General features: G+C 36.9%; 2 protein-coding genes and 1 long non-coding RNA gene across 4 annotated transcripts; 2 read left to right on the top strand and 1 right to left on the bottom strand.

Moving 5' to 3' along the window:
- Positions 1-41: 41 nt before the first annotated feature.
- On the top strand, positions 42-1,525 carry LOC129414369 (uncharacterized). The gene is made up of 3 exons (XR_008634361.2): positions 42-122; positions 373-431; positions 1,390-1,525. It is a non-coding gene; the product is annotated as an uncharacterized lncRNA (long non-coding RNA).
- On the bottom strand, positions 120-7,733 carry LOC129414366 (keratin, type II cytoskeletal 8). Of its 2 annotated transcripts, none has more exons than XM_055168398.2 (9): positions 7,599-7,733; positions 5,121-5,379; positions 2,766-2,974; positions 2,446-2,506; positions 2,201-2,296; positions 1,952-2,116; positions 1,700-1,825; positions 1,370-1,590; positions 120-493 (listed from the first exon to the last, which is right to left on the bottom strand). In XM_055168398.2, exons 2-9 carry the CDS (start codon positions 5,277-5,279, stop codon positions 448-450), a joined length of 1,083 nt encoding a protein of 360 aa, XP_055024373.2. In that variant the 5' UTR covers positions 5,280-5,379; positions 7,599-7,733; the 3' UTR covers positions 120-447. The 2 variants fall into 2 exon arrangements, with proteins under 2 accessions (XP_055024373.2, XP_055024372.2); XM_055168397.2 differs by having other exon boundaries at positions 5,121-5,388; positions 7,599-7,723.
- abtb1 (ankyrin repeat and BTB (POZ) domain containing 1) lies at positions 7,642-16,477 on the top strand. The gene is made up of 12 exons (XM_055168396.2): positions 7,642-7,782; positions 9,014-9,076; positions 9,146-9,201; positions 9,292-9,436; positions 9,507-9,666; positions 9,834-9,879; positions 9,965-10,081; positions 10,188-10,300; positions 10,801-10,899; positions 11,289-11,456; positions 13,575-13,775; positions 15,151-16,477. Exons 1-12 carry the CDS (start codon positions 7,727-7,729, stop codon positions 15,355-15,357), a joined length of 1,431 nt encoding a protein of 476 aa, XP_055024371.1. The 5' UTR covers positions 7,642-7,726; the 3' UTR covers positions 15,358-16,477.
- The last annotated feature ends 863 nt before the right edge of the window (positions 16,478-17,340 follow it).

Below are 17,340 nucleotides of genomic sequence, written 5' to 3' on the forward strand. Positions count from 1 at the left end.
TCAGTTAAAAAAAAACTCATCAAACCAGTTTTTATTTCAATCAGGACAGGATTGCAGTATATAAACTTACATGCCAAAGATGTTATGGCCTGCAGCGATGACTCTTCTTGAGAAGTATAATGGTAATTGCCATTCTTACATGAAACCCTGCGGTTAGAGCAAAATAACAGTCGACTGCCCTATGTGTTTTTCATAAGAAGTTAACAATAGCGTGTTGTTATTATCTCTATATATTTATGCATGTGTCTGTTGAAAGAAATAAGAACGTGGGTTTTCGAAAGAAAAACATGAAAGTATTTATTCATTGTTATGCATCATCTCGTCTTTTCTTCTTCTGTTCTCTGTTATTGGATCTCTGATGTCATCATCCAGCAAAGAGGAAAAACCAGAGATTGTGTTACCGAGGATCCGTTGAGTAAATGTGTACACAGGTCAGATTGTTGATGTTTATAAGCGTTTATGAACTGGATAGATGTTCACATTGAATTCAAGCCTGATGAGAGAGACAACACATATGTGGAGTTATTATCTGCAAGATGATTTTACATCTTTTCGAACACTTATTTTGGTTCATTCGTAATTTATATAGGGGCAGATTCCCAAACAGGGTTTAGATTAATCCATAGGCCTTAGTTATTTTAGACATTAGATGTTTTTACAAACATATATTAAAGACATTACTGATGTGCATTTTGAGACAAAACATTGAGACTGATATATGTTAAAGGTGCAATGTGTAATTTTTAGAAGGATCTCTTGACAGAAATGCAAAATAATTTACAAAACTAAATTATCAGGGGTGTATAAAGACCTTTCATAATGAACCGTTATGTGTTTATTGCCTTAGAATGAGATGTTTTTATCTGCATACACCGAGGGTCCCCTTACATGGAAGCCGCCATTTTGTGCAGCCATGTTTCTACAGAAGCCCTTAACGGACAGACTTTTTTTACTAAGTTGTCTCCAAAGATTACATGTTTGTCCGGTGACGGCTACCGTAGCTTCTCTATGCGTTTCAAAAGCTAGAGGTGAGCAGTGGACTGAGCCTTTGGTTGCAATTCACAACCTCACCACTAGATGCCGCTAAAATTTACACACTGCACCTTTAAGATATGTCAGGGCAAGATGTTTTTTAAATAAGCAAACTTAAACATCCATTTAAGTCTGGGACTAGGATAATCCCTGTCTGAGAAACCACCCCATAGTAATATAAATAAATATATGGCAATACATTGAAAAGCATAGTAATAGTATGAAGTACTATAGTAAAAGTAATCAAATAAATACTAAAAGTCAAATAAAACACTTTAAATATTTTAAGCATTCAATTCATCTCAGTAAATGATTTAGTCTAAGCTTTAAGTTGAACCTGTTCTCTTCTCCTTCCAGTAGTTTCCTGTAGGTGGCGATCTCTACATCCAGAGCCAGTTTGACATTCATCAGATCCTGGTAGTCACGAAGCTGTTTGGCCATGTTCTGTTTGGCTTTCAGGTGTGCTTCTTCCAGCATTTTGATTCGCTGTTTCGCATCAAGCACCGCCTCCCCTCCGTTACGCTCCACCTCTTTGATTTCCCCCTCCACGTTGCCACGCTACAATGTGATTTTAAAAAATTACAACCGGTGCAGTCACACTACAGTACTACTCGTGATTGTAAAGTTATCTATCTGGATGCTGTGTTGCCATGGTGATGAGTGTTACCTGTGATACAGCTGAGTTTATCTCACTTTGCAGTCTCTTAATCTGTCTTTTCAAATCAGCAATTGTGCTTTTATTATTGCTCAGCTCAGTTTTGTACTGATCGGCCTGTGAGGAGATCAAGTCAAACTGCGGAAACAAAGTAAAGAGAGATATACACATACGTAAAGTTAAAATAGAGAAAAACACTCTGGTGATATAAGTATCTTCATTAGAGTTTTCAACAATTTTACTGAGATGTAAAGGTCTGAGCACCTTGCTCCTATACCAGGACTCAGCTTCTTGACGGCTGCGTGTTGATATTTCCTCATACTGGCTCTTTACATCAGCAATGATCTTTTCCATGTCCAGCTGCCTGCTGTTGTCCATCTGCACCACGATAGACATGTCCTTTACTTCAGCATGCAGCTCACGGAGCTCCTACATGAAGAGAGATAAAGATAGAGATTATACAAGATCCTCTGATGGATGTTTGACAGATATGTGTAGACCGTCTCAATGTACCTGCTCATGGAAGCTCCTTAAAAACTTCAGGTCCCCCTGGAGTCCTGCAATTTTATCTTCCATGGCTCTTTTATACAAGTAAGTTGAGTCAACTTCCTGTCAGAGACGCACACGTTCACTTGTTAGCTGTGCGGATGATCTTGCAAATAACTTTGCAGAACGGGAAAGCATCAAATGTATCTGTAATGCATGCAGCATCTGACATCACCATCTGTACCCTGATGCTATTTCATTTTCTGTCTTACCTTTTTCAGAAGAACAAACTCGCTTTCAGATCTGTTTCGATTGTTGATCTCATCTTCAAACCTGTGTGAACGTTACACACACCATATAGTTTTTGTCAAATGGTCTGTGATCTTTGACATAATTCGAACACTGGATGCTTTTATCTAAAACAACTTACAGTGTATCACAAGACATGCATTTTTTTGCAAGACATATATGTGTTATGTATTAAGTATATGTGTTTTGTCGACCCCATGACCTTTTGTGCTGCTAATGCAATGCTTTACTACTGAGCTATAGAGGAGCTTTATTACTAAAGGTGATGTGTCATGTTAATAACCTTTGCTTTTCTTCCTCCACCTGTGCACGAGCATTTTTAAGCTCTATCTCCAGGTGTTGCTTGTCATTCTTCACAAGGTCCAGCTGTGCTCTCAGAGATCTGATGTAAGACTCCAACATCTGATCAAGTTTAGACTCGGGTTTAGACTCGTTCTGTAGCAGCTGCCACTTAGTCTCCAGCATCTTGTTCTCTTGCTCTAGTTTACGCACCTATGCATGTGTTTGACAGAAAAAGACAGTTATTCTCCTTTGATATTATTTAGAAAAATAAATAAATAATAGTTAGCACACAGTTAGAGCACAGAGCCACAGAATGCATGTATAATATAATTCAAAATATTCCGATTTATTCAAGAACTGATTTTTATAAGAAAGTATCTGGATTTCGGTCTTTGGCAAAAAAAAAACAGTTTGAGACACTGTGAAACTTTAGACACATGTGCAAGATTTTGGGGGGTTTTAATTTCAGGAAAGAAATCAGAGGAGAATATTTAAGCAACACGTTTATTTAATCTGATTGCTCTCAAGAAGAAACAACTTAGATATCAAAGACATTTTATTTATTTCCTCTCCTCTAATTTCAATGCTGTTCATGTTTGCAAGCAAATAGGTTTTATTATTGACTCTAAAGGCTAAATGTTAAAATGCTCACTCATATTTGCAGTTTTTCTAAGTCACATTGGTGCATTTTTCACATCACCACCCACATTTGCACAACAGTCAATGCAGTTCTCAAAACAATTAGTACAAACTGCAAAATCTAGATGATAACCTGCAAAAGCATGTCACTTGCTCAAAATAGATAATTCATTCCTCAAAAGCAAGTTTTCATGTCAATGAAAGTGTCAGTGTCATCAAAATGAAAAGTACTGACACCATTGTTTATGAACAAGATAGTTAAATGGCTTAATCATGTTTTATAAATGTTTTTCAATGCAAAAAAATCTGATCTTGGTGACACTACCTGCAAATGCTCAAGACAGCAGCACTATATACTATTTGCACAGCTATTTGAAAAATACAGTAAAGTTACACATTATTGTATTTAGTGAGGTACTGAGTACAAGACACTGAATATGTATGTTTCACAGTTGTGCACACAGTTGTGAACAATATTGCAGTACATATTGGAACTGAACATACAACATAGTACTGTAATCATTCTTGCACATCCAGACATTCCTTTCTGTCTGGCCACATAATTTCAGAAATTGATCGATTTAGGAGACATTTTTGGGGAGAAAATGATTTAAAAAAAATGATTTTGATAATTTGTTCAACATTTTTGTAGGTAATGACTCAAGCAATTAAAAAAATAAGGACTTTTAGTTTTATATGGAATGACTATTCAGCATTCACAAGTATAGTTAATTTTGACTGACATGACATAAGCAAATGATAATTTTATAAAACAGCAGAGAATTGTATGAAAGCAATTGATGCATGTCCAAAAGCATTTGCACTTTGTTCGAAAGAATGAGAAACTCTCCCCTTGCCACCCTGAAATGAGGCAGTAATTAAAGCAAAAACACCCCTACCAAGTATTAAGTACATATACAGTAAATAAACATACTTTCCAGAAGGCCAACAATTCAATAAAAAAATTTATTGGTCTTATGAAAGTTTCTAATTTGTTGTTGAGATGGGTTTTTGTTAAATGTGAGCCAAAATCATCACAATTAAAAGAAAAAAGACAAAGTACTTCAGTCTGTGTACATTGAATTCATTTTATACATTAGTTCCACAATTCGGATTAACAGGGAAAAATCCTGAAAATCTGACTTTTTCATGTTTAAGTGCTATAATTGGGTCCCTAGTGCTATCAATCTAGAAATGTGAAAAGATCAACCCAGTAACTCCGTTTTGGTGAACCATTCTCTGCAAGCATGTGAAAAAATAGGTAATTAAAATTTGAAAGAAGGGGATCTTATTATAATAATACCGCCCCTTAATCTGCACTATCCAACCGGCACTGCCATTTAGTGCAGAGATAGAGAGAGAAAATAATTGACAACACAATTGATGGTGATCAGTGTTGGCATTTTATCAGCTCATTTGCATTTAAAAGGACACACCCAAAAATTACACATTTTTGCTCACACCTACAAAGTGGCAATTTTAACATTCTGCAGCAAATGATCCATATGACATTTCGACCCACAACTTCACACATGCACTCTGGGGACACCAAAAATGCACTTGACATCTGAAAAAAGTCTTCTGAAATGTCCCCTTTAAATTACTGGAAAAAAAAGAACTTTCCATGACATTCTATAATTTATTGAGATGCACCTGTACATTTAAAACTAAATACATTTTCAATAATGTATTGCAAAGGAAAAAGTTTATTTCTCACCTTGTCGATAAGGGAGACGAAGCGATTGTTGAGAGCTTTGATCTGTTCTTTCTCTTGGATTCGCACAGCCTGTAATGTGGGGTCCAGCTGAACACTCATTGGAGTTAAAAGACTCCTGTTAATGGACACTGCCTTGATGGGAACCCCAATCGTTGACATATCCGCAAAGCCAAAATAGGAGTTACCCTGACGGGGTATCTGTGCTCCAAGATAAGGAGCTGAGCCCACTGACCAGCTGCTAAAGCTGGACCCTCTTTTCCTGTAGACACTCATGACCAGAGAGACAGAGAGAGAGAGACACGGTGTATGGAGAGATGAAATGGTGTACTTCCAGAGAAGCTGGCTGTTTTGTCTTTTTAGTTGCAGGTGGCTTGTGTGCATACAGGTGGGGGTGTGTCTTTGTGTATAAATAAGAAAAATTCAGCATTCTTCTCTGTGGAAAACCTGTTCAGCACAAACAACACATGTGCAAAGCAAACAATCTCTGCATCCAGACAGGGTCACGCACACAAAAATGACAAGCAAGCGAAGCTGCTGTTTAACATGTCACAATATATTAGTCCCAACATTTCTGACATACCATAACATTTTTGTTAGCCTATGATCATAGCAATACTTTGACAAGGTATTTGTTCAAAAAATGCTTAAAGTGATTTTACTTTAGGCTTTCACTGACATATTGTGCTCTTTGTTCCTACATATTATGAAACGGGGAAAAACAGCCTGAGCTGGTTTGTGGTTTTGCTGCATGACCAGCTGAAAAATACAAACAACCAGACCAGGAGAACAGAGCAGCAATATTAAGCTGGAAGACTTATAACAAACCTATCTATTTATGCCCAAAATTCATTTATTTTGTTTAAAATATGTTTTTATTTTTTATTTTAAATGATAATTTATTAAAATAAGTTCCAAGTTGTATTTTTGTTTTCTTACAATTCTATTTATTAATTAATTTCATATTAACAAACAACTAAATTCATAAGTGAATTCATAGATAGATAGATAGATAGATAGATAGATAGATAGATAGATAGATAGATAGATAGATAGATAGATAGATAGATAGTAGGACTGTGCAAATTGGCAAATGTGCAATTAAATATGAAAAATATGTGTAAATAAACTCAAGTAGTTTGTAAAAACTACTTTAATTAGCTATATACAAATAAGGCCTAGTCCTGGATTAACCTAAACCCTGTCCGGGAAACTTCCCCCACATGAACACAAACAAGAAACCAAGGCGCCCTCCCGCGGTGCGCCGTGGAACATTAAAAGCGCTGTTTTATTAGCGCCCTCTTGTGGTGTGTTGTGGAATAGAAAAGCGCTGTTTTATTAGCGCCCTCTTGTGGTGTGTTGTGGAATAGAAGCGCTGTTTTATTAGCGCCCTCTTGTAGTGTGTTGTGGAATAGAAAAAAACTGCCCAATAGTCCAATAGTCTCTACATACTGTCTCCATAACCTGTGCATACTCTTTTGCCATAGCCTGCTATTTATTCATTATTTCTTATACATATTTACACAGATTTTTCATAGCTTTTAATATTCCACAACACACCACAAGAGGGCGCTAATAAAACAGCGATTTTAATATTCCACAACACACCACAAGAGGGTGCCTTAGTTTTTTATGTATATACATATAGGGGAAGTTCCCCGGACAGGGTTTAGGTCTATCTATCTATCTATCTATCTATCTATCTATCTATCTATCTATCTATCTATCTATCTATCTATCTATCTATCTATCTATCTATCTATCTATCTATCTATCTATCTATCTATCTATCTATCTAAATAAATAAATAAATAAATAAATAAATAAATAAATAAATAAATAAATAAATAAATAAAACTACGCTTTAATATTCGACAACACAACACAAGAGGGCGCTAAAACAGCACTTGTATATTTCACAGCACACCACAAGAGGGCGCATGCTGTACGCATTCAAAACCAAAGACTATAGATGATGCTTATTCTCTGCATTTCTTTCCCAGTCGAGGAGGTCCGGATAATACATTTTTCCTAAAAAAATTAAAATAAACATTTTCCTAATTAAGGCCCCAAATAAATACGAGTACAAAATGAAAAAATCTCCGTTTACGATTCTTTGGAGAAGGGTTTCTGTTCAGAGCTTTGCTGAGCACTTGTCAGCCTTTGCGCATGCGCAGTAGCTTGATCAACTTGTGAAATACAGTGTTTTTGGCGAAATTTGAGTTTAAGAAACACAAGTTATGGTACAGTTGATGCCTGGTTTAATTATTTGTCGGAAAAAATGTTTTGTTATGACTTTACCACGCGATTTTAAAGATAACAGTTTATCCCCATTTAAGTATATAGGACTCGGTCTCTTATGACTGCCCGGAGGCGTCAAATATGGCCGTCGAGTGACGTGACTTCCCTTAAAGGGACTTCGTCAAAACTCAGCTGTGCGTGGACAAATGCACTTCCTGTTTACGTTTCGTAAGTACTTACAGAGACAGCAGACATCGTCAGTCGGCCCAGAAAGGAGTTTCAGCTTGTTTTTTCCAGAACCATCGGTGTCTGTAGCCTGTTAAACAGGCCGTTTCAATGCATTTCAGAGGATCTTTATCACCGCGCAGATGGACGCTTTTGATTTGTTTTCAAGCTGCAGAAAGGGCGACATTGCCAGAGTCAGGTCTGATCACGATGGACTTGTTGTTGTTTTGGTCTCATGCATCAGTTCAAGTTCAACGTGCATAGCCTATAATAGTATCTCACTTATACTACGTGCTTATGAAAGCGACCTAACCCTAACCCATAGAGAAGCAAGTATTAACAGATATAACAGCTATCCTTTCCTATGCACTGTGTATTTAAACGTGTAATGGATATGCTTTTGTAACTAAATATACGTCTTTAGATAATGAATATTCATATTTACACAAATGTGCATGGTCACTATAGTGTAGAGATACTGTAAATACATTTACAAACACATGTCATATATAGTTTCTTTATACTGTACATGCATGCTCAACCCAAAGTGCATACCCCATATAGTCTATAGATACTTTATATTCACATCTAAACAAACACACTTGACTTATATTGTCTTTATATACTGTGTATATGCTTGTTCAGCTCAAAGTGCATACCCTATATAGTCTATAGATACTTTGAATTCACAACTAAACAAGTGCACTTGACCTATATTGTCTTAATATACTGTACTGTACATGCATGCTTAATCCAAAGTGCATACCCTATGTAGTCTATAGATACTTTGTATTCACATCTAAACAAATGTCGTTGACCTATATTGTCTTTATATACTGTACTGTACATGCATGCTTAATCCAAAGTGCATACCCTATATAGTCTATAGATACTTTGTATTCACATCTAAACAAATGCACTTGACCTATATTCTCTTTGTATACTGTATATGCTTTCTCAACCCAAAGTGCATACCCTATATAGTCTATAGATGCTTGATATTCACATCTAAACAAACGCATTTGACCTATATTCTCTTTATATACTGTGTATATGCATGTTCAACTCAAAGTGCATACCTTATATAGTCTATAGATACTTTGTATTCACAAATAAACAATGCACTTGACCTATATTGTCTCTATATACTGTATATGCATACATAACTTAATGTACGAGGTCTGTGTAGTTTCAGTAAGGTCTGTAGCTACGTTAAGATCTTGTGGATGTGATCCTGCATGGCCTCAGATTTAAAAGCAAAAGCATGTGAGTGTCAGAGATAACATACTGCTACTGCGCAGGCCCCACATACTACAGTTAGTGTACTTCATCTGCAGATTTTTCACAGTATGCACAACACTGTATGTAAGCATGTGATGATGCATCTGATCTCTTTGCTTCGTTTATTAAAAATCTCCCACCTTCTTCAGGTATCTGGTTGAGCAGAGGGATGTAGAGCTGAACATCAGAGATAAATGGGACAGTACACCTCTGTAAGTGTCTTCATTTCTATTGTCTTTGATGTACGTCAGTGTTGTTTATATCTTCTGTCTCGTCTTGAGGTATTATGCATGTCTCTGTGGACATGAAGAACTGGTGCAATACCTGCTCGCCAACGGTAAGCGCTGCGTTCTTCATCAGTATACACTACATCTCCAAAATGATATCCACACACCCTTTTGATTTATGCTTGTCTTTGCCACGGCAGGGGCAAAATGCGAGGCGAACACGTTTGACGGCGAGCGCTGCCTGTACGGGGCGTTGAGCGACCCCATCCGCTGCCTGCTCAAGGAGTACAAGCGTATCACAGCTAAAGCTATGCAGAGAGATTACTACGACCAGTTCCTACAGACGTAAGACCTACGCACAAAAACACAATTTGTCATTCCCAAAGTCCCTGATTGATTGTTTGCTTTGTTTTAGACTTTTGGAGCAGGGTAACTACAGTGATGTGACGTTTATGGTGCACGGAGAGATGTTCAAAGCCCACCGCTGTGTCCTGAGCGCCCGGTCCGAATATTTCGCTCACATGCTGGAGACCAAGTGGAAGGGAAAGAGTGCCATTCCTCTTAAACATCCACTGGTATGCGCTGTTTCACTTCACCCACATGTTAGCAAAGCACCTTTTGATCGACTGTGCTAACAGATTCAACTAGGTGTCTGTTTACTAATCACTGGATGGCTTTAATGCAACGGTTTTTCAGTTTAATGAAGAACAAACATGATCCACTTCTGTTTTGCTTATTGCAGGTGAATCCTGCTGCGTTCGCCGCAATCCTGCAGTATTTCTACACTGGTGAGCATCACATCTCAATGCTCATAAGTCTCCAGAGTTCAGTGTCACGAGCGTCAGACTTTTTATCTCTGTGGTTCATTTGCAGGCCGTTTGGACATCGATGTGAATTATGTAGAGGACTGTAAGCGTCTGGCCAAACAGTGCAAGATCAGCGAGCTCATTGAAGAACTGGAGGTGAAGTGCAAACAGGTGTATGAGTTTGGTGAGGATCCAGTCAACTTGCACAACACACACGCTTCAGAATCGAGTCATGTGAGTTATAAACAGGGTGTTTGACATGTATGTAATTTTTTTCTTCTTTCTCTAAGTGTCAAGTAAGCCGGGCACATGTGTAAAGGTGTTGACTTTAGACCCTCACAACTTTCAGCTTCAGGATGGGATGGCTCTTTTGGCTGACAGTGCTCTTCCAGATGAACTAAGGGTGAGGCTGTGACCTGTATATTCATTTGCTTCATCATTAATTTATTTTTGTTTGATCGAGCATTGCAGACTTTTTTGGGGAGATTTATTGAATTTTATTGCAAATTTTGCTGATATAAATTAGGGCTGTCAAAAGATTAATCGCGAAAAAAGTTTGTTTATGGATTATATTTGTGTGTGCACTGTGTGTAATTATTTTATTATTTTATTTAATATATATATATATATATATATATATATATATATATATATATATATATATATATATATATATATATATATATATATATATATATATATATATATATATATATATAATATATATATATACTTTTTTATATATTTTTTATATTTTATATATTTATTTAGATTTTGATATATTTGATAGAATAAGTTTTGACCAGGTACTAATGTGAACAAGTGCCCAACCACCCCAGCAAAACAAAATCTTTACCCTGTGATCCCCTGTTAATTTTGGGAGTTTTCTGTTTGTTCCCGTAGGTTGGATATGGTCAGCTTCCTTTCGACCTAACTGACAGTTTTCCGAGTTATCCTGACATCTGCTTCCGGGTGGATGGATATGATTTCCTGTGTCACAAGGCCAGTGTTTGTTAACAGTATGGTAATCATGTCAGAGATGTGGTCAGCACTCCTCACATATTGCAGCACAACAGCGCTTCGGATGACCTGAGATCCTATCATCCTACCCATCGCTTCTTCTCCTTCATCTTCCTTTTTAAAAGTCTTAAAAAAGTCACGATAAGTAAATGAGAAAGAACAATTGTGCCAAAGCACTCCGACATTCCCGGCTCTAGATCCTGTTCCCCTTCTCTCCGCCCTCTACTTTCCTGTCAAAAACTACTATCCTATCAGAGTAAAGGAATAAAAATATTATAATTGTAAATTTAAAATGAAAGTTTAGTGTTTGCGATAGATTTAAAAAGAGCTATTTTATGCTTGTTAAACATTGTTTGCGTTTGTGCATGCAGGCATTTTTCTGTGGACGCAGTGATTATTTTAAGGCATTGCTGGAAGATCACTTTAGTGAAGGTGAAACACTGCAGGCTCATCCTGGTACTCCTGTGATCACCCTGCATGATGTGTCACATGATCTGTTTACTAGAATCCTCTATTACATCTACAGCGACAACACTCAGGTACATGCACACAACGTCACTGACATGTAACTCTATCATCAAATCTTTTAAATGGAGGATTATGTTTCATAATTACCTTGGATGGACTGTAAGTCACTTTAAACCATCTGCCAAATGCATAAAAGTAATGTAAATATACATAAAGTCACTTATTTTGTCAAAGTGTTTAGTTTTAGGGCTAGGTATCGATTCAGATGTTCCAGATAGATTCGATTTCGATTCTTGGTTTGATTTTCGATTCCGATTCTCTGATCAATTTTTATACTCTTCTCGATTCAACTCAATGAATATAGATTTAATACAAGTACTATATTTATAAAAAAAGAACAGTGAACAGAAGAAGTTTACAAGTGGGTAATTAATAAAAATATATTAACCCTTTTACGGTCACCGTTCCTCCTGAGGAACACCTGACTTTACTTCAATATTTTGGATGTAAATGTTTATTGAATCGTGACAAACTATATATCTTTGGAAAGGTCGAAGCCTCTAGAATACAGATATTTTCAGTGTTTTATAAAATAAATTATGTAGGGAGAGTAATTGATTCATTTATGAAGAGAGTGTGCCTCAAAACATTTATTTTCTGCTAAATGTCACTGTCCCACCAGCAGGACGACTACATTTACTTCAATGTTTGCATATGAATTCTTATCTAATCATGACAAACTGTATATTGTTTGAAAGCTCCAAGAGTGTAGATTTAACTCAATAGGGTGGGGTGACGCTTAAGAGGTTAAAAGCCACAACACTATCGTGTCGTCTTGCTTGCGAAATCTAAAATGCTTTCATACCTCTCACTTTTGTAAAGGTGGCATTAACGTCGATGAAGCACCTGAAACCACCATTTTAAGCAATGAATGAATGAATGACAGGCTCGCCTCTCGCTCCTTGGTAACATCGCGCAAGGCAAAAAAGAGGTTGACATCTAGTGTAGATTTAAGTAAGACTAGTAATTAGATTAACGTAATCTTACATTTAATGTTTGCGGAAATAAATATGGAAAAAAAATCGATTCGTGGCCTTTGAGAATCGATTTTGAATCGACCATGTGAAAAAAAAAGATTAATCAAAAAATCTATTTTTTTTTGCCCAGCCCTACTTAACTCTTCCCCCGCTAGATTTTTTTTAAAAAGTTGCAAGCCAGCGCAAGCATTTTTTATGATTTTCACAAAAGTTTAATGCTTTATAGAAAATTTTCTTTTTTTAAATATATAAACATACAATATTAAGTTGTTAATTGCATTTTTGTAAACTTTTGTTAGAGATCAGATTCAGAACGATGATCAAAACATGCACATTGTTTTTACTGCTTTTGGATCAGTGGATGCCTGTGTGTTTTATAAGTTGAGAAAAAGTGCCACCTGGTGGATAATAGCGCAAATATGGATTGCCGTTAAGATGCAGCAGGAAAGCGTTTTCAATCTCAATGGAATATTTCACCGAAAAATTAAAATCGTTCATTTACCTACTCTCAAGCTGCTCCAAACGTGCAAAAACCTCTCTGTTCTGCTGAGCACGAAAGATGATATTTTGAAAAACGTTAATAACAGATCTGGGGCACCATTTACTTCCATAGTATCTTCATGTATTCAGCAGAACAAAGAAACCCATACAGGCCCGAAACAACTTGAGGGCAAGTAAACAATGACAAAACATTTTTTTTTGGGTGAACTATCAATGGATAGAGAGGAAAAGCAAGGACCCCCAGTTCATGTATCAAATTAGGACTGGATTTTCATACTTTGTTATGATGGTTATGTTACAACGATATTAAAATTAGCATCTTTTGTATACGCAGATATATACTGAACTGTTAACACTACAATACATAATATTTTAAATGTACTGAATAGATTTTAAACTGGGAGTGTTTTAAATCATTTCCACTATTAGCCTATTACTGCATTTTTTGTTTGCCAAATTAAATTTTGTCCAAAAAATATTTTGGAGGACCCCCACAAAAACCACCACAGACCCCCAAGGGGCCCCAGACTCCTTGTTGAAGATCTATGCTGTACTTTATGAGCTGTATCTGTTCGGACTTGACTGGGGTTTGAGTCAATGTTATTATATATACACACAGAATGTATTTAAGACTCTGTCACTGTGTTCCAGCTGTCTCATGAGAACGTCTATGAGGTTTTGTGCGTAGCTGATATGTACCTGTTGCCCGGTCTGAAGCGTCTGTGCGGCAGAACTCTGGCTGCTCTGCTCAATGAGGAAAACGTGCTGCAAGTGTGGAAGACGGCAAAACTTTTCCGGCTCTCGCGTCTGGAAGACCAGTGCACAGAATACATGGCCAAGATTATTGAACGAGTATGTACATTACAAAAACTGTATGTTTCATGTTTACATGAATGATGTAAGGAATAATTGACGACGGGCCATTGAATTATAAGAAAATAATGCACACCAAGGTGGTAATGCGGCACGACGCGAAGCGGAATTATTTTCAAATAATTCAAAGGACCGGAGTCAATTATTCCGCTTATACCACGGTTACCACAAAAATTGCTCTGGTGCCTATTTTTAAGACATTTGAAAAGATAGGTGTGCGGTTTACAGAAAAATAATCCACACCCATAGAACATTTCTTAGCCAATCAGAATGCAGCATTCAACAGACCCGTGGTATAAGCTCACAATACTGCAACATTACTAATCAAAATGCATGCAAATTTAATTTACTTTCTTAAAGAGCGTGTAGGTGATTCATATTCAGAAACCATTTTGTTATACTTAAAAATAAAATTTAATTACATACCAATATAAGGTCTAAATTTTTGTATATAAATATATATTTTCTGTGTGAAGGCACAGGACTGTTAAAAGGTTCGTCCAGTCATTGCTTTAGGTCAGAATGCAATGATATGATCTCCTGCTGGCCTGTCAAACTATGTATTTGCATACCTCCACGTTTCACTATGGCATGCAGACAATGCAAGAATGAAAAGCAAACAGACGAAAAAGCAAAAATTTGGAAAAAAAGACTATGAAGAAAGAGAAAATTTATAACAGCAGGGCTCATGTGCTTTGAAGGAGGTGTGGCTTTGGAGCCCCTCTCTTATGCTTTCAAAGCTATCTTGGTATGGCTAGCCTCTCCAAAAAATCCTCTCCGAAAATTGCCCACCCTACCTTTAAAGTTGCAATCTCTGATCGTAACATAGTTTGTAAATGTACCATTGCGGTTCGGTGTAAAGAAACAATTTTGAATGCAAGTTTTTGTTTGTCTTCAAGCAAAAAAAGTTGCAGCTTTACTCGCCGTAGTACCGAGCCCCTAAGGTGACATTGGAGTACAAAAAATCTAAAGTTTAGTTTCCTGTGCTCACGCGAAACCTTCATGTGCAGAATTTTTTTTAAAGTTTAGTTTTGCATGCTCACGTCACGCATGCTCAGTTTTGCATGCGAAGGTTTGACGTGCGCACGCGAAGGTTTGACGTGAGCACGCGAAGGTTTGACGTGAGCATGCGGAGGTTTCACTTGCGCACGCGAAACTAAACTTTATTTAATTTTTGCTCCATGTCCCCTTAGGGGCACCGTACTGTAGTTATTTTTAGTGTTTAATAATTATTATTAATATTATAAAAAAAAGGTTTTTAAAACGTTACAATGCAATATTGTGCTGTAGCAATAGTATAATTAAATGCAATTTTCTTGTGCATAATTTTATATTTCTCGCATGTATGTTTCAGCTTGTGGAAAGACCTGAGTTTGCAGATATGATCAGAGAAGATGCCGGGAATGTGGCCGCCAGGCAGGAAACTGATTCGATCCCTCTAGTGGATGAGATCCGTTTCCACATCGCCAGCAACGTTCAGACGTACAGCGCCATCGAGGAGGCCAACCAGAAACTCAGTGCCCTTGAGCTCCTGCTGGCCAGCATTGGTCTCGAGTGCTAAGAAAAAGAGAAAGAGATGAAAATGACACAGAAAAAGATTTTACACAATAAATGCTCCCATGCACATTAAACAATGGTCTGTAGCAAACAATAGCAGTAAGACGCTACAGATACTAAGGGTGCATGCATTGTAGTGGCAAGCTGTTGTTTTTGCTGGTGTGATTTGATATAGCATTGTGTTGGTCCTTTACACTGCATAGAGATGAATCCAAGTTGTGAGATGAGACCGAGTTTATAATCACAGCAGCAGTGAGTGTTGTGTTACAGGACAGCATCGTCTGTGATGTCATGATGATGTCGGGGCGCGTGCCTTTCTTTCTTCCAGATTCATTGTGTAGCAGAATACAAAGCTTTACAGAGAGGTTTGGTTTTGCAGATGCTGAGCACAAACATGAGTGCTTCATTGGTCTATCACTTACAGCATAGATACAAAGTCAAGTAAAATAGGATTGAAATGTTTGTATAGACTGCAAGATTTGTTTAAATGCATTTGAAGAGGAATTAAGGAAAGACTTTGCTTGAACATTTCTGAACTCCAAAAAAAATTGCAGTCTCATGTTTTGTTGTGATTGGAGTGACAGCTATATACTTGATATACGAAGGATTTCATTTGGATTTTTCTGGTATTTATGTGATAGATGACTGCTTATGTATTTACGCTCATTCTTCCAGCACTTATATTAACATTTCTCTAGCATTGGACCCAAAGATTTAGACATCAATCTTCAACAATAATTTTCAGTTCTCTCCAATCCTGCTTACTTCCTACACCAAAACATTTAGCTTGTCTACTTTTTCTTACAATGATTTGATTTTATTTCATGGTCTTTTATTTGTTCTGTTTTAGGGTGCTCTTATAAGTCACATCTGCATGATGTGGTTTAAATCGACAGCATTTGAGTAGCAGCACTTTGTATAAGCGCAGCTTTATGTTACTGAACGATGTGCTGATGTGAATTCCCACAAATGGCACTTAATGTGTAAGAGCATTTATGAGTGCCATAAATGTTATTGTTTACTATCGGATACATTGACATTTCCTTTCGTGTGACATTATGTGGGATACTGCGACAGGATGTACATAGATGAGCAAAAAATAAATAATATTTAATTATGTCATATTTGTGGATCTGTTTGATTTGATTTTGTGTTTATGTTAGCAGTTTGACATAAAGATGATTTTTGGAATAACTTTTATTAGTTTTTATATTTTCACAAAATCCAGAGACTTCCTCTTACATAAAAAAATGTAATGTGGTGTCTCACTTTTGGACTGCATTATTTTGATCAAGATCAATAAGATGCTTTATTCATTTTGACCTGAAGGGGGCGCTCTGCATTAGTTCACAGAGTGAAGGACAAATCCTTTATTCTACATTTTCTGACTCTCAGGTTTACGTCAGACGCTTTAAAGATTAATTCATCTATAAATGTCCCTGGAGTCGGCGCCTATCATCAATTGCGTCTGTGAAGATTTCTATTGTTTTTATCAGCTCAGTAACCGGCATGCATCGGTTCATTTTAGCCTTATCCACTCTCTTACCTCATATCTCATAACAGATTAAACTACTACTAAACTATAGTAGAGTTAATTATTCAACAGATAAGTGTTTGTTTGGTGTAGAATTAGGGAGACAAGCCCCTGCATTAGGAATAATTATTTCTATTTCTCTTAAAATTATAATTTCACGGCATACACACATTTGGAGTTTGTTAACTTGTCAGGATGAAAAGGGGGATTCTGGGTTGTCCTAGGCAACAGGACTGAGAATTACCATGACAACTAGCTAAAGGAGAGAGAGAGCGAGAGCAAAAGATGTAGTCAGCTTTCCCAAACATTTATCATCAGACCGAAGATCTTGAGTCATACAGGCTCAGGTTGTACTTAACCAGAGACAGCAGTGGATCATTTGAATCTGGGGACGGTAACTAGGTCATAGTTGGACTCTTATCTTACCACTGAATTTAAACCGATTTACAGTAC

This window comes from Misgurnus anguillicaudatus, chromosome 5 (assembly GCF_027580225.2).
Source record: "Misgurnus anguillicaudatus chromosome 5, ASM2758022v2, whole genome shotgun sequence".
In the NCBI taxonomy this organism is placed as follows: Eukaryota; Metazoa; Chordata; class Actinopteri; order Cypriniformes; family Cobitidae; genus Misgurnus; species Misgurnus anguillicaudatus.